Source organism: Salmo salar, chromosome 09 (genome assembly GCF_965601325.2).
Source record: "Salmo salar chromosome 09, fSalSal1, whole genome shotgun sequence".
In the NCBI taxonomy this organism is placed as follows: domain Eukaryota; kingdom Metazoa; phylum Chordata; class Actinopteri; order Salmoniformes; family Salmonidae; genus Salmo; species Salmo salar.
In genome coordinates, this window is record NC_138299.1 from 20,812,050 (window position 1) to 20,837,500 (window position 25,451).

At 46.0% G+C, this 25,451-nt stretch overlaps 1 protein-coding gene across 2 annotated transcripts in view; it reads right to left on the reverse strand.

Annotated features, from left to right (window-relative positions):
- LOC106610840 (formin) overlaps positions 1-25,451 on the reverse strand; it is a 104,352-nt gene that overhangs the window by 57,733 nt on the left and 21,168 nt on the right. For both annotated transcript variants that reach the window (XM_014210460.3, XM_014210458.3), the window contains 4 exons: positions 24,327-24,388; positions 22,051-22,733; positions 14,141-14,282; positions 5,054-5,141 (listed from right to left, as the gene is read on the reverse strand). In XM_014210460.3, coding sequence (XP_014065935.3) covers positions 5,054-5,141; positions 14,141-14,282; positions 22,051-22,733; positions 24,327-24,388 — 975 coding nt within the window. The remainder of the gene's footprint in view (positions 1-5,053; positions 5,142-14,140; positions 14,283-22,050; positions 22,734-24,326; positions 24,389-25,451) is intronic.

The following is a 25,451-nucleotide window of genomic DNA, read 5'->3' on the forward strand; positions in this document are numbered from 1 at the left end:
ATTTTGTTTCCTCTTGTCCTTTAAAAGACCAGGCTCACTGATAGGAGCGAGTACTATGGTGGGCCATATGGAGAACTTTTCTGCTTCCCTTGCTCACACCCCTTTCATGCCATTCTGTTGTGGGGAAACCAGTCTAAATCTCTCCGGGTCCTCATTGACTCTGGAGCTTTTTGGACGCTACCCTCGGCTGAACATCCCCACTCAGCCCCTCTCCATTCCAATGGATGTTAGAGCGCTGGACGGGCGCTCTATAGGCCGGGTCACTCATAATTCCACTCCCATCAACCTACAGGTGTCAGGGAATCACAGGGAGACTATTCAATTTCTGCTCATCAAGTCTCCTCAGATTCCTGTGGTTTTGGGATTTTCCTGGCTCCAGCAACACAATCCCCTCATCAACTGGTCTACTAGTGCCCTCATGGACTGAAGTACATTCTGCCACGCCCAGTGTCTGAAGTCAGCGCAACCTGCTCCGGGACGTCTTCCTGGGGGCTCGGAAGGTGCCTCGGACCTCACCTCCATTCCTGCGGAGTACCAGGACCTTCGGGAGGTGTTCAACAAGGCCCGGGCCACTTCGCTTCCGCCGCACCGACTATATGACTGCGGGATTGACCTTCTCCCTAGCACCACTCCGCCCTGGGGATGACTGTACTCGCTGTCGGGACTGGAGACCGGGGCTATGGAGACCTACGTTGGGGACTCCCAAGCTTCAGGATTTATACATCCTTCGTCCTCTCCCGCCATCGCAGGGTTCTTCTTTGTGGAGAAGAAGGACAAGACCCTGCACTAGGGCTGGGTGATATGACGATATATATCGTGTGACAATAGAAAAACATCTGTCATTTCATATTATGCTCTACTGTTTATTTCGTTGTGTTGCCACCGGACCCCAGCTACCCCACCTCTTTAAGGAATACCTGGGATAGGATTAAGTAATCCTTCTAACCCCCCCCCCCTCCACCCCAAAAAAGATATAGATGTACTATTGTAAAGTGGTTGTTCCACTGGATATGAGCGTCTGCTAAATGACATAAATGTAAATGTAAATGCAAATCACACTCTGTACCGCAATATTTTTTGTCAATTGGACGAGGCTTTGGACGACGCAAATTTCCTTCCACACGGCACGTGTGCAACACAAACAAACATGGAGGAGAGTGAACGTGACACAGAGCACGGAGACACGGGGCTCGTACCTAAAAGAGGGGCTACTTCGGTCACATGGACGTGATTTGGGTATGAAAAATGTGACATGGACCAGAAAACCGTCCTCTGTAAAATATACCGCAGGCTCAAACACCACTAGTCTCTTTTACCACCTACGCAAGAATCATGTGAAACAGTACAGAGAGAGTCTACGGATGAGACCCAAAAAAGTACAGTCGAGTGCTCAAAACAAACCCCCGACTCAGACGTTGCAAGAGGCTTTTGCCCGCGGCACACTATATGGCAAAGAATCACGAAGATGGAAGGAGATAACAGCTACCGTTACAAATTACATCTGCAAAGACATGGCCCCAATTTACATGGTCGAGAAACGGGGGTTTCGTGAGTTGGTGCTAACACTCGACACCAAGATACCAAATGCAAATTGACATGTGACACGTATTAATGCCAAAATAACATGCAAAACAGGCAAGCCCACCCCCCAAAAAAATATATATTTTAGGCCTATATAACTATATTTAAAGTGTTTTCTATTTATCTTTTTAGATTTTATACAGTAATATTTTATATTTTGTTACATGCTTAATAGAACATTTGCACAAAGGTTCTAAATAAAAGGAGAAATAATCAAATATGAGTAAGTACCTTTTATTTGTTGAGTATAATTCAAAATGTAATAAGAAATAGGCCTTTACATGTGGTCATTTTATATAAACTACTTATTCATTGAATTGACAGAAAATGTGATATATCGTGATATGTATCATTATTGGGATATGAAATTACCAATATCGGGATTTGAGATTTTGGCCATATCCCTCAGCCCTACCCTGCGCCCGTGCATCGACTACTGGGGACTCAATGACATAACAGTGAAAAACCGCTACCAGCTCCCACTCATCTCCTCTGCCTTCGAGCCGCTCCAGGGGACCACCGTGTTATCCAAGCTGGATCTACGGAACGCCTACCACCTGGTAAGGATACGGGAGGGGGATGAGTGAAAGATCGCCTTCAACATGGCCAGAGGCCACTACGAGTATTTGGTCATGCCATTAGGCGTCACCAACGTCCCTGCTGTGTTCCAAGCTCTGGTAAATGATGTTTTCCGCGACATTTTGAATCGGTTCGTCTTCGTCTACATTGATGACATCCTCTTCTTCTCCCGCTCCCCCCAAGAACATGTGCTCCACCTCTGACAGGTTCTTCAATGCCTCCTGGAGAATCAGCTGTTTATTAAGGCAGAAAAGTGCGAGTTCCATCGCTCCACCATCCCCTTTCTGGGGTACATCATCTCCGCTGGGAGTGTCCAGATGAATCCCGGGAAGGTGAGAGCGGTGGTGGATTTGCCTCAGCCTATGTCCAGGGTGCAGCTGCAACGTTTCCTGGGGTTCGCCAACTTTTATAACAGCTTTATCTGGGGTTACAGCACCCTGGCTTCCCCCCTGTCAGCACTCACCTCTCCCAAGGTTCCGTTCACGGTTCCGTTCATCTGTTCACGGTTCCGTTCATCCTAAGGTTCCGTTCATCCAGATAATGTTTGTGCCTGACGAGGTCCGCACCGCAGTCCTGGAGTGGGCACACTCCTCCAGACTGGCCTGCCACCCGGGCTCCCGTCGGACCCTGGCTTTTGTTCGACAACGCTTTTGGTGGCCTACCATGGTCCCTGACGTCTCCGCATTTGTTGCCGCTTGCACAGTATGTGCACAAAACAAGACTCCCCGACAAGCTCCGGCTGGTCTCCTCCAACCTCTGCCTCTCCCTCACTGTCCCTGGTCTCACATCTCCCTGGACTTTGTCACGGGTCTTCCCCCATCTGATGGCAACACTGCCATCTTGATGGTGGTGGATCGGTTTTCCAAAGCCGCACACTTCATTTCTCTCCCCAAACTACCCTCTGCCAAAGAGACAGCCCAGCTCATGGTGCAGCACGTCTTCCAGATCCATAGGCTACCAGTCGTCATGGTCTCTGACCGGGGCCCTCAGTTCTCGTCCCGGTTCTGGAAGGCATTCTGCACCCTCATTGGGTCGTCAGCCAGCCTGTCCTCCGGGTTCCACTCCCAGTCCAACGGCCAGTCGGAGCGAGCCAACCAGGACCTAGAGACTACTCTGCGCTGCCTGGTCTCTGCCAACCCCACCACCTGGAGCCAGCAGCTGGTGTGGGTCGAATACACCCGCAACACCCTTCCCTGCTCTGCCACGGGCCTATCTCCGTTTGAATGTTCCCTGGGGTATCAGCCCCCGCTTTTCCCTGAGCAGGAAGAAGAGGTCGGCTTTCCTTCTGCCCAGACGTTTGTCCGCCGATATCGCCGTACCTGGAGGAGAGCCCGGTCGGCCTTCCTCAAGACCACCTCCAGGTATCGACGACAAGCAGATCGCCACCGGACCCCAGCTCCCCGGTATCGTCCCGGGCAGAAGCTATGGCTGTCCACCCGGGATCTGCCCCTCTGAGTGGAATCCCGCAAACTCTCCCCCCGGTTTATCGGCCCGTTTCCCATCTCCAAAATCATTAGCCCCTCTGCTGTTCGTCTTCTGTTGCTCCGGACCCTTCGTATACATCCTACCTTTCATGTGTCCAGAGTTAAACCTATGTCTCAAAGCCCTTTGTCTCCTGTTTCCAGGGTTACTGACCACTGCCTGCCCTTGACCTGTCTTTTGCCTGCCCCTGTTGGATTGATAAACTGTTGTTACTTCAACGATTTGCAGGCAGAGATAAATAAATGGGTAATCAATATTTATTGAAAATGAAAATGCACAATGCTCGCTCACCATGGTAGCCTATGTGTGGGTTGCGGCTTTTCCTTTTCAATTATCTTTTCTTTTTTTCAACTCGACTCACGTTGGTTGAACGCCCTCCACTTCTTTCCATTATCAATCTTTATTTACAGACACTGTAGTAAACTATAGTCTAATCATATTTAATTGAAATGCATTGGAAAGATAACTGCCATTGAATCTCCGCCCATGCTTATGCAGCCTACTCTATTTCATTGAGACCACACGTATACTAGGCGCACTTGATCTCACACGCCCAACTAGAAGAGGTAGTCTATTTAACTCGAAGCAGTGAATTCTAAGAGTGTGTGAATAACGCGACAAAGGTGTGACTTTAATACAATAGGTAGGCTAATGCATATAAAGCAGAAAGATGACCGTTTCCAAATAATCCCAAAATTGTCTGTCTGACCGCCCGCTCCCAACCGCAGCATGAAAAATGCTGATTGCACAATGATCTCTGTCGGACCGCAGGTCCTGCCGTCATCCCGCGAAAATGCAGCCCTCTACCCTGGCTGTCGCCAACGGCTCCAATTTATGCACGCCAAACCGCTGTATCAGATTTTCTTCTCACCATTTACATACATAAACACATATAGTCAAAAACACATACACAACCAAATACTCCACTCCTCTTTAGCTCAAAAGGGAAAATATTGATGTGATTTTGACCAGTGTAGGAAGGATTGAAACTGGGGAAACAGAATTCTCAGCAAAAATGGCTAATGTCATTCCAATGCTGTTCACTCACAACATTATGCACTAGTTTGGAAAAGTTGGAAATCTTCCATGTTCCACATGAAACACAAATTCATCTATAAAAGTGGAACTAGTCACACATTAGGACCTGTCAAGAGGCAGGAAACAATTTGCGCCAGGCTTCAACATGTCTTCACTAAAAATAACCACTTGCATCTGCCATTTATCAAGTGTCTTTTCTAATCTAGTGAAAATAGAATTGCAACTGATGTTTATTACAGTTTAATCGAAAAAAGAACAGCCTTGTTTAACAGACAGGAAATGAATGGTGTTCAGAAATAGTACAATATCCTCCTGTAAAAAAAGCTGCCAAACAGCTTGGTTTTAAAACAGATCATTAAATGTTTGCTCTCACCTTGCTGAATGTCCTTCATTTCCAGGTGCAGACTTGAGATGAGGATGCCCACTGCTTGGGAACGTTTCCCATCCAGCAGCTTGATAATCTGCAGGAGAGACATACCGGTAAACATCATAACTTAATCACAGTGATTACATCGGAGAGCGAGAATAATATTGGCATTATATATCCTTTATTTGATCATCATATCCATTTGATTCATGTGGCACCATTTATACAGTTGATAAGATGCAGGCCAACAGTTAATTAAAAAAAATGCAATTAAGATTTATTATAATATGATATGCTGTACACACTGTAAGTCATCCACTGTCTTTTTCCCAGCGAGGCCAAAGGAAAGTATCACTTAGTCCCTTCCCAGAGCCAAACCACTTGAAGATAGATTGACTCTGGGAGGGGACAGAAGAAGTGCTCTAAAGAAGAGTCATTCTAACATCTCTGTGGAGTGTCTGGATTGACCCTGAAGCCAGACTCATCTACACAATGTCATAATCCTTCACGGTCCATGATAACAGGCAGAGATTGAGTAGGGATAGAAACCCATAGGTTTCAGCAGGCCTTATCAAATGGCATCCCTAACAGTACAGAGCACAGAGTACAGAGAACAAGTTCCCCTGTAAAAGTGCATTAATTATATAGTAGGGCCCGGGACAATATCAGTATCACGATACTCATTTGTATCGTGGCAAATAAGCAAAACACAAAGCGGATTTCATTTCTTTAGGAAAACAGCCCTAATGTTGGACACAAACATCATTATGTTGTCATCCAGAGTCACATTTCCTAGCTATATAACACATTATTTTACATAAAGCAGGTTTTTAAAGGACCACAGAGTTTGGTCTGCTTCTTGTTTTCATTTTTGCCATAAAAAACATCACAATACTGGTATTGTGACAGCCCTACGATATAGTCAAAAATATTAAGTCACAGGAAAGTAAAAAAGTAAACCATAAAAGGACATATTTTCAGTGTGGAAGAGCAGGCAAGGGTTTTTTATAACAAACTATAAATTCACAGGATTTTTATTTGTGCCTACACATGGTCACAATTACTTATGACTGAATTACCCATAAAGCTAGAAACAGTTTTGGCAAGGTAAAGCCCAGCTCTAAAACTTAATGTCTCAGCCTTCTTCATTAGGTAACACTGGCCGTTATTACTGCATCTCAGCTACTGGGCCATCCAGTGGGAACCAAGGAGCAGAAGCCTTAGAAGTGAGTATTGCGTTACAGAAGGTAAGAGTGCATGCTGCTTCCACGTCCATTACTAATATCACTGGGGATCTCCCTGTACAGGGACATGAGAGGGGAGCAGGCAGAGTGAGAGGCTTTTCCAACACCTTTAATGAACTGCACTGGTTGGGCCACACTAAAAGCCTTCCAGGAACCCTGGCCACTCGCTGTGGCTCCAGAAGCACCAATTAGCCCGACCAGTTAACTTAATGAGAAAAGACAACTGATCTGGAGGAACAAGCCTGGATGCTTACTCTCAGACACGCAAGGAAGGAACCTGCTGATGCTAAGAGCTCTCTGTTCGCAATCCATGACAAGTATGTCTCAAAAGATAACAGCTACCTCCAGTGGACACTGGGAGAACTACCCACCAATCCAAGCCAAGGTGAAGTCCTGACAGCAGACCAAAAAAACTCCACTTGAAATAGACTGGAGACATTGGTTTGACATTGAAATTAAGATTGAAATAACAAAAGGAAGAGACAGTGGTTTGAGGAGTTGCAGGTGGCTGGTGTTGGGGAGAGGGCACCAGGTTCAGCAGAGAGCTGATAGTTTATACAGCCATGGCTGAGGGGGCAGGCAGCTATACGGGTGACTGCGAACCAACCATGTCTGAGTTCACCCACCCTGGAGATACGTTACAATAACAAATGGATCAAGAGAGCTCATAAATTACCACCTCCAATGAACGCTCAACATCTCCACACAGCGTTCTGCACTCTCCTTGTGTTAATCTTACACCCACTCTCCCACGTCACACTCAACACTCAAAATATGCTTTTAATAAACCTCAGTGTGAACGACCATAAGTCATCTCTAAAGACGTAGGGTCTGAACAAATTAAAGCCATTGTTTGTTTTACAGCAATCCATGGTGTACAAACTGGATAGGAGCTTGATTCGTGTGGGTGGTGGGAATTGATGTGTAATGTTTACGCAGGCCGTATTACTGGTGTACACGCGGGGTGGTGGGTGGGGGTGGGGGGGGGGGGGTATGGTGAGGGGGACAGCCTGCCGGTTCTGGCACTGTAAATCCTGTCGGGGTGTAATCTAAACAGCCCCCACGCTGTGGCTCGCTGGGTTTCCTCATCTCATCTCTGTAGCACTACACATCGCTCCTGCAGCTCGTATCCTCACACCCAAATTGCAGCGACACGCGCAGCCTCTCCTCTCCACTTTAAACGCCCCCACAGGTGTCCTCTCCTCTCCATTGCTCTGCTCCCGCCTCAGTGTGGAACCGAGTGGAGCCACATGCCTACAATTACCCCCAGTCTGGTGTAGAGTAGCCTGGGCGGCCGTGGAGTGTGGAGGCTGACAGGGAGCTTATTCCCCTGCATGTCATCTCTGCTGCTTTGATATGATAATCAGTGGCGCGAAAGGAAAGGCATCCAGATTAAACAGCAGCTTTCATTTGTATTGGAAACATGATAATCAAATCAAATGTTATTGGTCACATACACATGGTTAGCCCTGTACGGACTCATTCCACCAGCCCCTTTTCCCCAATACTGATGGTCCTGTGTGTGGAGCTGTCCTTAACAAGGGAGGTGAGTAAAGTGACTAATCTCTATAATGCACACACACATTCCAGTAATTTCCCTCTGACTGGGATCACAGGCGTTAGCTGATCTGGCAACACTTTCTGGACAAGTAACAAGTGTGATAGGCATGTATAGCTGTACTGTCATCACATACACCATTGTGCCCAACAGCCAACATGCGTAGTGCACTGAAAACCATAATGTGTGCAGTGTAGCTGCTCTTCATAAATTGATAGAGACAATTACTGGGCAGAGATTAACTGACTTGTCTCTGTGTTGTGTCGTATCGGTGTGGTGGTGAGGCCAGGACAGGACTATTGGCTTGTCAGATCTCCTCTGGGGCAGATATTGCAGAGTAAGGCAAGACAGCGCTCTTGATTGACCCTGTGTCTCTGCAGGCCCAGTCTGGCTCTGTCTGTTAGCTAGCTGGATGACAGTCTGCTCTTCTCCTTTCCATCCCCCTCTCCTTTCCCCTCTCCTCTTTCCCTCCATCCTCCTCTCTCCAGCCCCCCTCTCCTCCTCCCTCTCCATCCCCCTCTCCACTGTCCTCTCCACTTTCCTCTCTATCCCCGTTTCCTCCCTCCGCCTTTGTCCAGTCAGAGCCCGTAGTTCTGGGAACCTATCAGCAAATGATGATTCAGAGAGTTTGAACGTTGGTAGTATAAACTTTTATGGATAAAAGATGAAGAAGTAAACAAGTTACTTTTGTTTAGCTGACCTTTCTAAAAGTGTTGGACTGCCAAGGGGCTGTAGCCAACCTTTTCCACAGTTGGTAGCGTCTCCCAATAATCATAGTTGAACCCAGGCTACTCTCTCTGGGCTGAGTATTGTAACCCAGGCTGCTCTCTCTGGGCTGAGTATTGTAACCCAGGCTGCTCTCTCTGGGCTGAGTATTGTAACCCAGGCTGCTCTCTCTGGGCTGAGTATTGTAACCCAGGCTGCTCTCTCTGGGCTGAGTATTACATAGCCCCTGGTGGAGATGACGCTCTTCTATCAGCACATGGCTCAAATCACAATGGATATCTATACCACATATTGTATCTACCATCTCAAATTAGAATAACAAAATCAAAATGTTAGTTCATGTAGTTTTCACGAAGGAGAAGTATCCCCCTTTCTAATGGGTTACGTGCCATTGGGTCTGCACAGCTCAGGCCAATTCTCAGGGCCCATGCTGTAGTCAAGTCCAATGCTGCAACTCTGCACTTCCGCAGCCATGTGTGTCAGCGCTCCCACTGCCCCCATGGCCCTAAGTGTGGCGTCCAAGCAGATAAAATCAGCCATTGTACCAGACTGTCCCCTTCCCAATCCATACACATTCTGATCAATCTGTCAAGGCTCCAGTCCACTCTAGAGGCCTCAGTGTGGGTGAGTGTGTGTGTCCATCTCTAGTGCTCTCCATCCAGTCTGGTCACTCTGAACCCATCAACTGGCCCAATATTTGATCAAGCTCAGCCAACTGTCTCCTGTCTCCCTGACCCTGCCTGCAGGGCTGGCTGGCCCCTAAATCAGCATCCTAGCTCACGTTGATATCTGACTCAGCTGCTTTCCCAGTAAGCATCTTTTAGACGTCTTTTCCAGACGTTGATGTCAGGTGCATTTTAGGTGCTGATTGAAAGGTGAAAGTACTTATTTTCCGGATGTCGAAAATATGTATTTTTCAGATGTTGAAATCAGGTGCATTTTACATGCTGAATGAAAGGTGAAAATACGTATTTTCAGGATTTAAAAAAATATGTGTTTTCCAGACGTTGAAAATACGTCATTTACAGATGTTGAAGAGACATCTTTTTCAGTCATTGATTCTATGGCCAAATTTCAACTGCATATTTACATGATCAATGAAGTAAGCATTATATCACAATAATACTTTTTCAAGTCTCCTAAGATAGAAAAGAGGAGCCACCTGAAGACCGCAACAGAATGCATTATTGCTCCCACTGTCACATGCACATATGTAAGCTTTTTCAAAAGCTTTAAAACTGGCAGGAATGATGTTCAAAGTAGTCCAACCTACAGAATAAACCAACAGACCACTTCAACTACAATAGCATTTCAGTAACAGTCACAGATTTGTGTTGTTGTTGCTGTGACTGTGATATGTTGTTGTTTATCTACCTTAGTTGAATGCACTGACTGTAAATCACTTTGGATAAGAGCGTCTGCTGAATGACCAAAATGTAAACGTAAAAACAAGCATTTGAAGAGCTCCGCCCCTAAACAAGTACAAATTTGTTAGATGCGGACCAGAACCAAATCTGTTTCACTAGTTTGAACATCACAGGACAGTACGGCACATATTAGTACATCAGAACACAGTAGAGCTACAGTAAGGTACGGTACAGGACAGTACAGTTTTATTCAGAAGAATACAGTACAGTAGAGTTTAATTCAGTAGAGTACAGTAGAGTTGAATTCAGTAGAGTAAAGTACAGTACAGTACAGTTCAGTAGAGTAGAGGGGAAGTCAAAAGGAGGTTTTTTCATAAATAACAACTGTTTTTCTGCATCAAGTGTGAAGGAAATCTCAAGCTTTTGCTCACCTGATATAGAATACCTCATGGTAAGCTGCAGACCCTTTTATCTACCAAGAAAGTTCTCAAGCCAACACCACTCTGGCACTCAGCGAACTGTATGGGGCCATAAACAAACAAGAACCGGCTCACCCAGAGGCAGCGTTTCTGGTGGGCGGAAACTTTAACGCGGGGAGACGTTAAACCATCCTACCTCACTTCTACCAACACGTCTCCTGTGCCGCTAGGGGCGCTAAAACTCTATACCACTTTCATTCTACCCACAGAAACGCATACAAGGCCCTCCCTCGTCCTCCCTTCGGCAAATCTGACCAACAAAAGCTCAAACAGGAAGTACCAGTGATGCACTCAATACAGAAGTGGTCGGATGAAGCAAACGCGAGACTACAAGACTGTTTTGCTAGTACAAACTGGGATATGTTCTGGGATTCATCCGATAGCATTGAGGAGTTTACCACAACAGTCATGGGCTTCATCAATAATTGCATAGACAATGTCGTCCCCACAATGACTATAAGAACGTATCTGAACCAGAAACTATAGATTACAAGCAATATCAGCTCTGGGGTAAAAGCCTAGAGCTACCGCTAACAAGGAACCGGACATGGATGGATAGAAGGAAGCCCTCTATGACCTCCAACGAGACATTAAACATGCAAAAGAACAATACAGGAGGAAGGTGGAATCCTATTACACTGGCTCTGACACTCGTCGTACGTGGCAGGGCTTGCAGACGATAATGGATTACAAAGGGAAACCCAGCCATGAGTGGCCCGGCAATGCAGAACTACCAATCGAGCTAAATGCCTTTTATGCTTGCTTCAAGGAATATAACACTGTGCCTTGCGTGAAAGCTCCTGTTTTTCTGGATGACTGTGTGATCTCGCTCTCCGTGGCTGAAATATAGCAACATATTTAAACAGGCTAACAATCACAGAAGGAATACCAGGGCACGTTCTGAAAGCATGCGTAGACCAGCTGGCAAGTGTCTTCACAGACATTTTCAATCTCTCCTTGTCCCAGTCTGTAATCCCAACATGTTTCAAGCTGACCACCATTGTCCCTGTTTCCAAGAGCTCCAAGGTAACCTACTTAAATTACTAACACCCTGTAGCACTCACATCTGTAATTATGAAGTGCTTTAAAAGGCTGGTCATGACACACATCAACACCATCATCCGAGACCCACTCCAATTCAAATACCGCCCCAACAGATCCACAGATGACGCAATCTCAATTGCACTTCACACTGCCCTCTCTCACCTGGACAAGAGAGGAAATAACTATGTGAGAATGCTGTTCATAGACTACAGCTCAGCGTTCAACACCATAGTCCCCTCCAACCTCATCACTAAGCTAGGGACCCTGGGACTGAACCCTTCCCTCTGCAACTGGATGGTGGACTTCCTGACGGGCTGCCCCCAGGTGGTGAGGGTAGGCAACAACACCTCCGTCACGCTGACCCTCAACACGGGGGCCCCTCAGGGGTGTGTGCTTAGTCCCCTCCTGTACTCACTGTTTTTTGTAATCTTCCACTGATATTTGTTTAGGTTTTTTATTGCAGAGTAAAAGCTAAAGGAAGACTTGTCAGAACCTGGCTAAGGGATGCATAGGGTAAAGTGGGAGGGTACATGGACAGCCTACTTATCTTTATTTTATTATATATTTTTTACCCCTTTTTCTCCCCAATTTCATGGTATCCAATTGGTAGTTACAGTCTTGTCTCATCACTGCAACTCCCGTACAGACTCGGGAGTGGTGAAGGTTGAGAGCCATGCGTCCTCTGAAACATGACCCTGCCAAGCCTCACTGGTTCTCGACACACTGCTCACTTAACCCGGAAGTCTGCCGCACCAATGTGTTGGAGGAAACACCGTACAACTGGCAACCGTGTCAGCATGCATGCGCCCGGCCCTCCACAAGAGTCGCTAGAGCGTGATGGGACAAGGACATCCCAGCCAGCCAAACCCTCCCCTAACCCAGGCAACGCTGGGCCAATTGTGCGCCGCCTCATGGGTCTCCCGGTCGCGGCTGGCTGCGACACAGCCCGGGATCAAACCCGGATCTGTAGTGATGCCTTAGACCACTGCGCCACTAGGTAGACCACAGCCCACTTTTCTATGCTCAAGGGGAGAGAGAGACAAATAGCTAGACTGTTTTACTATTAAACTCAATACTAGTATTGTTTTCAATTTCGTAAGTAGTTTATGTTTCTTAATAACCAGGCAAATCTAAATAGTAGGCTGGTGACTGGTGGTTACAAGGAAGCAAGAGAGTCGCTTGCGCGATGCGTAGCTTATGATTGGAGGCGGAGCCTGCCTGCCCACAATCACTGTGTGTGCCTGGTGTGGCACATCCTTCCCACTGCTAGAGAACAGAACCCTCGCTGCTCTGCGCACCCAGTGCTGCTAATATTCTGCTTATCATAGTAGCCTATCCAGTCCAAGTGCAAATACAAGTCACGAGAAGGTGAGCCCCATGAGTCACCAATGGTAAAGTCCAGGTCGAGTCACAAGTCATGAAAGTCCTGGACTCGAGTACTACAACACTGGTACACTATTGTTTACTTTTCTTTACTGTACTCTATTGTATTGTACTGTACTGTACTGTGCTGTACTGTGCTCCACTGTACTGTGCTCTACTGTGCTGTACTGTGCTCTACTATACAGTACTGTATTGTACTGACCTCTTCTCTGCTTTTATTTAGTGTACTGTGTACTGTACTGTAATATTCTGTACTCTGCTGTGCTCTACTGTACTGTATTGTGCTTTACTGTGCTGTCCAAATGTGTGAAACATAGATGTCTATGATTGGTTTAGATTTGGTCCGTACCAAAAATCGACATCCAGTCTGGACAGGACCAATTTCTTTTCATGATTTCTCTCAACCAATAACTATTACCAGGTTTCGTAAGAAAATGACTATCAAACTTTGTCAAAAGGACAATCAACAGAAGATTCCAAATCAAGGAGTAGGACAGTTTAGTCTACAGCTGATTGTGAAGTGCAAGCAGCAGCTAAAGGTGGATCCTACCCAGCTGTGATTCTATACAGAGGGCCAGGGAGAGGAGAGGAAAACTGAACTCACTGCCACCTGATAGCCTAGTTTGACGTCGCACAAGAGCTGCCTACACTAATCACCATGACTTGGACAGTCGGGAGGAAGATGAGAAAAGAGAGGGGAGCGATTTGCTCCTGGAAAACTTTGTGTTGTTTTTAGATTAGACTCCATGTAATGCTAGGATCCTTGTTTATGTGGCTCTACTAACTAAGAGAGCTCCTAATGGAATGTTCCAGAGGTAAGTGGTCTTAGGGTTGGAGAATAAGGTATAATCTGCTGACACCATTGTATTCATTCAGCAGATGCTCTTACTGGAGTAACATAGTAATAACGTCCTCAAAAAAAATGTATTATGTCAATATTTTCTTCCTGACTACCTAATCTCAATAACTCCTAATACTGACGACAAAACTATAGTAAAGGAAATCTTAATTCAAATGTACCACTAGGCCACTAGAAATGAGCATTTTCTTTGGACAAGACAGGTCTGAGAAATACGACGTGCCATGTCAAATGGAGTGTGTCATCGTTTCTGGTGACAGCTTTAAAGCTACAGTGTATGGGTTCCTGCATGGAAAGTCTAGTAGCCCTCATCACCTTCCAAACCCAAGACACTTGAGATTCTCCTCCTGAGAGAGGAAAAACAGCAGGAGCCAAGACTATATAATAACAGTAGCACGGGGGAGAGAAGAGAATAGATGAGATTTCAACCAACCTTCTTCGTCTTGGCCTTCTTCTCATAGGTGTCTGAAAGGGGCTTCTTCTTTGGCTGCAGAGTGGCCTTGGAGAACAGGTCCTCAAACTCCTTGGTGTCTACGATATCTGGCTCCTCCAGAGAACCCCACAGTGTATTATTACTGCAAACAAGAGACAGACTTTTAGTCTGGGGCTGGGGGAGAGATACACTTCCATACGCTGAGGAGCACCACAGTTCAACATAAAACCCTTTTCAATAACAATGTTACTGTGATGACAGGAGACTGTTACGGGGGTGACTTGGCACCGGAAAAGAAGACTGATGTTTTACGTGTCCTCAACCGATTGTGTTTTTTTGTTCGTTTATTTGCGTTGTTTGTAACAATTTTTTTTACTTATTTTGTACATAATGTTGCCGCTACCATCTCTTATGACTGAAAATAACTTCTGGACATCAGGACTGCGATTACTCACCACGGACTGGCAGAATCCTTTTTTTCCTTTAACGAGTCTGACGAGCCCGATGCGAATTATATACTGCTTTCTCAGGAACAGACCCAGATCCCCGTGATTTGCATGATAAGGAGGTGGAGAAAAGGGGCCAGAGGGGGGGCTGCCTGAGAATGAATTCTGAGAATTCGTAGGTGATCGAATAAACCCCCACTTCCTTCCATTCTGCTAGCAAACGTGCAATCTTTGGAGAATAAAATCGATGACCTACGTGGAAGATTAAACTACCAACGGGAAATTCAAAACTGTAATATCTTATGCTTCACGGAGTCGTGGCTGAACAACGACACTACAAACATAAAGCTGGCTGGTTATACACTGTAGCGGCAGGATAGAACAGCGTCGTCTGGTAAGACAAGGGGTGGCGGACTATGTATTTTGTAAATAACAGCTGATGCACGATATCTAAGGAAGTCTCGAGCTATTACTCGCCTGAGGTAGAGTATCTCATCATAAAATGTAGACCACACTATCTACTTAGAGAGTTTTCATCTGTATTTTCCATAGCTGTTTACATACCACCACAGACTGAGGCTGGCACTAAGACAGCATTGAATGAGCTGTATTCCGGCATAAGCAAACAAGAAAACGCTCACCCAGAGGCGGCGCTCCTAGTAGCCAGGGACATTAATGCAGGGAAACTTAAATCCGTTTTCCTAAATTTCTATCAGCATGTTAAATGTGTAACCAGAGGGAAAAAAACTCTGGACGACCTTTACTCCACACACAGAGGCGCATACAAAGCTCTCCCTCCATTTGGCAAATCTGACCATAATTCTATACTCCTGATTCCTGCTTACAAGCAAAAAATTAAAGCAGGAAGCACCAGTGACTAGATCAATAAAAAAGTGGTCAGATGAAGCAGATGCTAAGCTACAGGACTGTTTTGCAAGCACAGACTGGAATATGTTCCAGGATTCCTCTGATGGTATTGAGGAGTACATCACATCAGTCATTGGCTTCATCAATAAGTGCATCGATGACGTCGTCCTCACAGTGACCGTACGTACATACCCCAACCAGAAGCCATGGATTACAGGCAACATCCACACTGAGCTAAAGGCTAGAGCTGCCGCTTTCAAGGAGCGGGACTCTAACCTGGAAGCTAATAAGAAATCCTGCTATGCCCTCCGACGAACCATCAAACAGGAAAAGCGTCAATACAGGACTAAAATCGAATCGTACTACACCAGGTCTGATTCTCGTCGGATGTGGCATTACTTGCAAACCATTACAGACTACAAAGGGAGGCACAGCTGAGAGCTGCCCAGTGACACAAGCCTACCAGACGAGCTAAACTACTTCTATGCTCGCTTCAAGGCAAATAACATTGAAACATGCATGAGAGCACCAGCTGTTCCAGAAGAGTGTGTGATCACGCTCTTCGCAGCCGATATGAGTAAGACCTTTAAACAGGTCAACATTCACAAGGCTGCAGGGCCAGACGGATTACCAGGACGTGAACTGCGAGCATGCACTGACCAACTGGCAAGTGTCTTCACTGACATTTTCAACCTCTCCCTGTCCGAGTCTGTAATACCAATATGTTTTAAGCAGACCACCATAGTGCCTGTGCCCAAGAACACTAAGGTACCCCGCCTAAATGACTACCGACCCATAGCACTCACGTCTGTAGCCATGAAGAGCTTTGAAAGGCTGGTCATGGCTCACATCAACACCATTATCCCAGAAACCCTAGACCCACTCCAATTTGCCTACCGCCCCAACAGATCCACAGATGATGCAATCTCTATTGCACTCCACACTGCCCTTTCCCACCTGGACAAAACGAACACCTATGTGAGAATGCTATTCATTGACTACAGCTCAACACCATATTGCCCTCAAAGCTCATCACTAAGCTAAGGACCATAGGACTAAAAACCTCCCTCTTCAACTGGATCCTGGACTTCCTGACGGGCCGCCCCCAGGTGGTAAGGGTAGGTAACAACACATCCGCCACGCTGATCCTCAACACAGGGGCCCCTCAGGGGTGCGTACTCCGTCCCCTCCTGTACTCCCTGTTTGCTCATGACTGCACGGCCAGGCACGACTCCAACACCATCATTAAGTTTGCCGATGACACAACAGTGGTAGGCCTGACCACCAACAACGACGAGACAGCCTATAAGGAGGAGGTCAGAGACCTGGCCGTGCGGTGCCAGGACAACAAACTCTCCCTCAACGTGATCAAGACAAAGGAGATGATTGTGGTCAACAGGAAAAATAAGACCGAGCACACCCCCATTCTCATCAATGGGGCTGCAGTGGAGCAGTTTGAGAGCTTCAAGTTCCTTGGTGTCCACATCACCAACAAACTAACATGGTCCAATCACACCATGACAGTTGTGAAGAGGGCACAACAAAACCTATTCCCCCTCAGGAGACTGAAAAGATTTGGCATGGGTCCTCAGATCCTCAAAAGGTTCTCCAGCTGCACCATCGAGAGCATCCTGACTGGTTGCATCACTGCCTGGTATGGCAACTGCTCTGTCTCCGACCGCAAGGCACTACAGAGGGAAGTGCGAATGGCCCAGTACATCTCTGGGGCCCTGCTTCCTGCCATTCAGGACCTCTATACCAGGCGGAGTCAGAGGAAGGCCCAAAAAATTGCCAAAGACTCCAGCCACCCTAGTCAGAGACTGTTCTCTCTGCTACCGCAGGGCAAGTGGAGTGGAGCACCACATCTAGGTCCAAGAGGCTTCTACCCCCAAGACATAAGACTCCTGAACATCTAATGGCTACCCAGACTATTTGCAATGCCCCCCATTTTACACCGCTGCTTCTCTCTGTTGTTATCATCTATGCATAGTCACTTTAATAACTCTACATACATGTACATATTACCTCAACTAACCGGTGCTCCCGCACATTGACTCTGTACCGGTACCCCCCTGTATATAGTCTCGCTATTTTTATTTTACTGCTGCTCTTTAATTACTTGATACTTTCTTATTCTTATCCGTATTTTTTTAAACTGCGTTGTTGGTTAGAGGCTCGTAAGTAAGCATTTCACTGTAAGGTCTACACCTGTTGCATGTGACTAATACAATTTGATTTGATTTGATTTTACTTTTTGGGAAAAGTGGAATAGCTAGTGGACTTCTCAGTACAAATTGTCCTGTGCCAGAGATAAACAATTTGCGAAGCTGTTTATTTGATGTTTACTTGGGCTGTGCAGTGTTTACTTCCATATTTTGATTCAGGGCAGACGTTTGCTGGAGTGAGAATTTGCAGAATGCAAAGAAAACCAACTTCAATTTCCGCTTTTTAATAAAAAGTTACATTTATGACTGAGGCTTCTGAAAGTCGTATGATTCAAGTGTCACTGGGTTTGAGATGTGAGATTTCAGCACTAAAGGAGGATTTCAAATAAACTACAAGGAAGATGAGAAGTATTCTGTTTCCTCTGTTGCTGGGTAACGCTGAAAGCAAACAGAGGAGTCTGATGATGTCTCTCTTGTAAAGTTCTTGTAGAGTTCAGCCTTGCTCTGCCACCTTTACTTTCCATTCCTCTTTTAAATCATAGAAGATAACTATCCCCTGGGTTAGACAGTGTGGCAGCCTCAGGCTCTGTTTGATAAGTGATCCAGCCCTCTCTGATAATGCAGGGAGAGGAAGATGAAGTCCGCCATAACTCAGCCTGTATATAGGCCAGGTCAGGCAGCCTCACAGGCAGCAGGTTCACTGAGACAGGTTCATCAGGACCCATCTATGTGAGGCAGACTTACTGTATGTATAACACAGGTCATGTTAACTTTTCAATTAGAGTTTATCTACTGATAGTAATATAGTAATGTAATGCATGATTTAGTAACTTTCTATAAGGGATCCCTTTGTAAAATGTAATAGGCCTACTGCTTCTGTAGATGTAGTGTATCCATACTGTATGGACTGGAGATATTAAAAAATATACACTGCTCAAAAAAACACTTAAACAACACAATGTAACTCCAAGTCAATCACACTTCTGTGAAATCAAACTGTCCACTTAGGAAGCAACACTGATTGACAATACATTTCACATGCTGTTGTGCAAATGGAATAGACAACAGGTGGAAATTATAGGCAATTAGCAAGACACCCCCAATAAAGGAGTGGTTCTGCAGGTGGGGACCACAGACCACTTCTCAGTTCCTATGCTTCCTGGCTGATGTTTTGGTCACTTTTGAATGCTGGCGGTGCTTTCACTCTAGTGGTAGCATGAGACGGAGTCTACAACCCACACAAGTGGCTCAGGTAGTGCAGCTCATCCAGGATGGCACATCAATGCGAGCTGTGGCAAGAAGTTTTGCTGTGTCTGTCAGCGTAGTGTCCAGAGCATGGAGGCACTACCAGGAGACAGGCCAGTACATCAGGAGATGTGGAGGAGGCCATAGGAGGGCAACAACCCAGCAGCAGGATCGCTACCTCCGCCTTTGTGCAAGGAGGAGCAGGAGGAGCACTGCCAGAGCCCTGCAAAATGACCTCCAGCAGGCCACAAATGTGCATGTGTCTGCTCAAACGGTCAGAAACAGACTCCATGAGGGTGGTATGAGGGCCCGACGTCCACAGGTGGGGGTTGTGCTTACAGCCCAACACCGTGCAGGACGTTTGGCATTTGCCAGAGAACACCAAGATTGGCAAATTCGCCACTGGCGCCCTGTGCTCTTCACAGATGAAAGCAGGTTCACACTGAGCACGTGACAGACGTGACAGAGTCTGGAGACGCCGTGGAGAACGTTCTGCTGCCTGCAACATCCTCCAGCATGACCGGTTTGGTAGTGGGTCAGTCATGGTGTGGGGTGGCATTTCTTTGGGGGGCTGCACAGCCCTCCATGTGCTCGCCAGAGCTAGCCTGACTGCCATTAGGTACCGAGATGAGATCCTCAGACCCCTTGTGAGACCATATGCTGGTGCGGTTGGCCCTGGGTTCCTCCTAATGCAAGACAATGCTAGACCTCATGTGGCTGGAGTGTGTCAGCAGTTCCAGCAAAAGGAAGGCATTGATGGTATGGACTGGCCCGCTCGTTCACCAGACCTGAATCCAATTGAGCACATCTGGGACATCATATCTCGCTCCATCCACCAACGCCACGTTGCACCACAGACTGTCCAGGAGTTGGCGGATGCTTTAGTTCAGGTCTGGGAGGAGATCCCTCAGGAGACCATCCGCCACCTCATCAGGAGCATGCCCAGGCATTGTAGGGAGGTCATACAGGCACGTGGAGGCCACACACACTACTGAGCCTCATTTTGACTTGTTTTAAGGACATTACATCAAAGTTGGATCAGCCTGTAGTGTGGTTTTCCACTTTAATTTTGAGTGTGACTCCAAATCCAGACCTCCATGGGTTGATAAATTGGATTTCCATTGATTATTTTTGTGTGATTTTGTTGTCAGCACATTCAACTATGTAAAGAAAAAAGTATTTAATAAGATTATTTCTTTCATTCAGATGTAGGATGTGTTGTATAAGTGTTCCCTTTATTTTTTTGAGCAGTATATATTTTATTTAACCTTTATTTAACTAGGCAAGTCAGTTAAGAAAAAATATTATTTACAATGATGGCCTACCCCGGCCAAACCCGGACGACGCTGGACCAGTTGTGCGCCGCCCTATGGGACTTCCAAACACGGCCGGATGAGATACAGCCTGGATATGCCTTATCTGTGTTTGTGTTCATGAGTTTCTCTCTACTGTCAAGTCATGATGTCAGGGTTTGGTCGACCGGGGCTGAATTGATCAGAAAGGAGAAATTTTACCACGGTGGAGACGAAGGGAACTCAACAAACAGACAAAAAATGGGTCCTCAGATTCTCAAGAGGTTCTACAGCTGCACCATTGAGAGCATCCTGACGGGTTGCATCACTGCCTAGTATGGCAACTGCTCGGCCTCTGACTGCAAGGCACTACAGAGGGTAGTGCGTACGGCCTAGTACATCACTGGGGCCAAGCTTCCTGCCATCCAGGACCTCTATACCAGGCGGTTTCAATTGTCAAAGACTCCAGCCACCCTAGTCATAGACTATTCTCACTGCTACCGCACGGCAAGCGGTACGTACCGGAGTGCCAAGTCTAAGTCCAAGAGGCTTCTAAACAGCTTCTACCCCCAAGCCATAAGACTCCTGAACATCTAATCAAATGGCTACAAAGACTATTTGCATGCCCCCCCCCCCCCCCTTTTACAATGCTGCTACTCTCTGTTATTATCTACAGTATGCATAGTCACTTTAAGAACTCTACCTACATGTACATATTACCTCGACTAACCGGTGCCCCCGCACATTGACTCTGTACCGGAACCCCCTGTATATAGCCCCGCTATTGTTATTTACTGCTGCTCATTAATTATTTGTTACTTTTATTTTTTTATTTTTTTTGTGGGGGGGGGGGGGATTTTTCTTAAAACTGCATTGTTGGTTAAGGGCTTGTAAGTAAGTATTTCACTGTAAGGTCTACACCTGTTGTATTCGGCGCATGTGACAAATATGATTGATTTGAAAATGTTGTCCAGCTGGTCATAGCTGAAATACCACAGCAATCAAACACATAGACAGAGACTCAATTAGAGTCGAGTGTGTCCAATTGGGTCCAATTTGCTATTGGCTACCCACAGCGGTGGTGAAAGTATCTGTCTGGGACAGCCAAGAGGCTGTAACCAAGAACATAATGATACTCCCAAAAATCTTCCCTTTAATTTCATACTGCCTTCACAGGGACCAACTCAAATAACTCCACGTAATGGGCTCTGACTGACTCCAGCAAACTGCAGTGAACCAATGTTGAAAAATGTTGGGAAAATACATCTACGTAAACTCCACAAAGCCTTGCACAGTAGACAGCATTTATAATTGACTGGACCATGCCTGTATTGACATGTAATCCCTGTAAAGCACAGCTAACTATGTCTTCCCTATTACAGCTTCCTCATGAAGCCTGCTCTGTATATACAGCGAAATTGTGTGTATTTTGACATTTGTTCATTGACCTGGCCTTTTTCGAAAGTGTACTGTATTTACCCTCATAATGTCTATCCAGAAACGTGTTACAGTTAATAGTCCTGTTTAATGTTGTTCAACTGTAAACTTTATAGCAGGCATGTAACCGCTGTGGCCCACTCAACCCTCCACCATTAGCCAGGACCAGAGAGTGTGAACCACAAGTCAACTTCCTCTACCAATCCAGCCATAGAAATACAAGGCCATAAAGCTGGGAGCCTGGCATCCAGCAGTAGAAACCACAGCCACTGGAAATGTGCTGAAACATCTCACTTGGGCTCCTGTCCTCATCCAGGGTACTAGCGTAGGGGCGGTCAACCCAGCCTGATGTTTCACTGTGTTAGAGTGTCTGTGTACCTGATGGAAGTGCCACAGTGAGGAGAGGGAGACAGAAGTGATAATACATCTTGTGAATGGGCTATAGAAGAAGTAGGTACTTATTGTCCTGGATCTGTATCCTGGTCCAGTATAGAGGCTTCATGGGAGTGGAAGGTTCCAACGCAGGCTTCCTTGGGGCCTTCTCTGCTGCCTGGCCGAACCCAAACCCAAATCCTCCCCCAGGAGGAGGGGGTGGGCCGCACCCAGGAGGAGGGGGAGGAGGAGGAGGGCCAGCTCCAGGTAACCCAAGGGGAGGGGGAGGTGGGGGACCAAAACCTGGGAGGGGGGGTGGAGGCGGTGGCCCCATATTTCCAGGTAACGGGGGAGGAGGAGGTGGAAGCTGTCCTACTTGGCCAGGGAGGGGAGGAGGGGGAGGGGGAGGAGGAGGAGGAAGAGGAGGAGGAGGTGGGCCAGGCAGTCCTCCATGAAGACTCAGGTTGATGGAGTCCAGGTTGAGTTTCTTAGGCACGTTCTGGCTGGGGCTGAGACCGGACCGGCTGGCCTCACCCTCGGGGGTCCTGAGGAAGGTCTCCCTGTCTGTCTGGATGCAGACGTTACGGAAAGTTTTAGGGGGCAGGTTGTCCTCAGTGGACACACAGGTCTCGCGGAGCTTGCCCCTCTCAAGACCCTGGCTAAAGGCCTGGTGACGGTCTGTATGCATCTTGCTGATGACTCCCTCCAGCCGGGACACTGACACAGCATGCTCCCCACGCACCTGGAAGATTTGGAGCTCAAAGTCCGTCTGTGTGGAGCAGGAGCACAGAGATCAGTCAGAAACATCCCACTCAGCCATATGAAACAGAATCACATAATGTTGGGCTCCACAAAGACCCCTGGGTGACTCAATGAGAGCATGTGAGGGAAAATGGCCATCATTACCTTCATTTAATTAAATTAAGTGATTTCTAACATCATGCCCACTCATTTTCATTCCAATCTTTCATCCCCAACAGAAAAGTACAATAACTGACAACATAATGAAGAGCTAATAAGCTGGATGTTTATTGGAAGTTTCAAACATCAACGTAATCCAGCCAAACTTGAGGAAAAGTGAAAAGGAAACCATTTTGCAATGTATCCGACACATGTTTCTTGTTAGCATGGGGGTCAGCAAGGAAAATGAATTAGGCACGTTCCTATCCTTTCTCATGGTTTAACTACATGTTTATGAGTGTCAATACGATGGCCTGATGCAAGGGATTAGAGATAAATGGCAGGGTAACACGCAGAGGAAGACCTCTACATGCAGAGGAAGTCATCTATAACTGCTGAATCAGCACTGCTTTAATAATAGTCATTTTCAGACACACTTTCCAGAGACAATTTGCTCAAGTAAGGTTGTTGTTCAGAGAAATTGTTCCATAAATATGGTTAACAGTCTGCTCTATGATCCTCTTACTCATCCCAGGCTGTTCTTGGAACACAGGGGAAACATAACAAATAAATGTGACTACTCCTCTTAGACCTGTGAGAAACTATTTCAAATACTGCTTTCAATTTCATCACCTTGGCACTGGTGGCTCAGTTGAACAAACAATGCATTATGGTGCTTCAGCAACAGAGTGGAATCTGCTGAGTTTAGAGGGTGAACTCTAAACTAGATCTTACATAAATAATGGAGACATTTCCAGTTGGAAAGAGACAGGTCAGTAAATGAGATCTCTGGGTGCGTCCATGTTGTAAATTGTGATCTTATGTCATAGGAGGAACTGGCAGGAGCTTCACATCTGGAACACATCATGACATCACAGCTTCCTCTCTCAATGATGACCTCATGTCAAATGTGACTGGGATGTCACATTTAAGACAGGATGAGTCCTACTGTATTTGAGGACTTTCATTCAAAAACATTTATATAATTGTTGTGCTGTCAATATAAAACCTTGTGCCTGACAACAGTGTTATGCCACAAAAGTGTGAGCCAATTCATGAGATGCTTTGGTCGAAATGACCATTTGAAGGAGTCAAAGGAGACACCAGACCCACTTAAGGCCAATAATATATTTAGATAGAAATGCAAGGCTGTCCATTTTCTATGGTGGTGAAGAGAGGTGTGTAACCACACGTTGGGCCATTGAGACATTCTCAGACATCAAGCCTGGAAAGTCCAGTCACTAAAGACAATAGTTGGCTTTGCTTCTGTGATTGATTGGCGACATCTAGTGTCACTGAAGAAAACTGCAGTGTCCTGGGTTCATTAGTATTAGTTACTTTGTTATTACATGCAGACAGTAGGACATGGTGAGGCGACTGCATTTGGTTGAAACAAACACCAGCACTGAAATCAGTAAGAATGATATGTAGTGAACTGTTTAAAACAAAGAGGTTAACTTACATGTAATTTCTCCAATTCCTCTTTGCATTCTCTCTTCAGCTGCAAGAGGGCAGCCTGGTGCTCTGGAAGGGAAAAAAGACATCCACTTACTATAGCTAGAACACATGACAATGTCATTAACATGTATACATAAATACAATTACACAGCATAAGACCATCACAAATGTCACATTAGTTTGAAGGATTATTTCTGTCACGGGGGTCGTAAAATGGAGACCAAGACGCAGCGTGGATAGTGCTCATTTTTTATCTTTTAATGAATACACTTAACCAACAAAACAAGAAAATGACCAACAACAGTCCCGTCAGGTACTAAGACTAAACGGAAAACAAACACCCACAAAACCCAAAGAAAAACAGGCTGCCTAAGTATGGCTTCCAATCAGAGACAACGAAAGACACCTGCCTCTGATTGGAAACCATACTCGGCCACACATGGAAAATGAAACATAGAGACAGAAAACTAGAACAAATGCCCCTAGAAACAAACCAACCCCAAAACACACAAAACAACCCCCCTGCCACGCCCTGACCATTCTACTATGGCAAAATGACCCTTTTCACTGGTCAGGACGTGACAATTTCAAAGTCCACAAGAGATTACATTTTCAATAGCAACCAACTTTACAAGACAGTTGGTTGCTCTCTTTCACCAGACATTAGTACAATAGTAAAACACACACAAGATTAACATGTGATTGCGGAGATAACTAATATGGCAGTGAAACATAATCCTCTCTTCCTCCATGTTATGCTAGGCTGCTGCTGAGGGACGAAAGAGACATGCCAAGGGGTCTGAATACTCTCCAATAATATTGTCAGATGTTACTATTGTCTTACAACACAGATTTATGTCCTTCATTGTTCTTCAGGCGGTCCGTCAAAACAAAGGCATGTCTCTTCCAGGAAGGACATTGAAAAGAAGTTGGTTTAGTTTCCTAAATTAGCTCTTTTAATGGCATAGATGTGACTGAGCCACCCTACAGTAGATATTTGAGCCACCCTACAGTAGATATTTGAGCCACCCTACAGTAGATATTTGAGCCACCCTACAGTAGATATTTGAGCCACCCTACAGTAGATATTTGAGCCACCCTACAGTAGATATTTGAGCCACCCTACAGT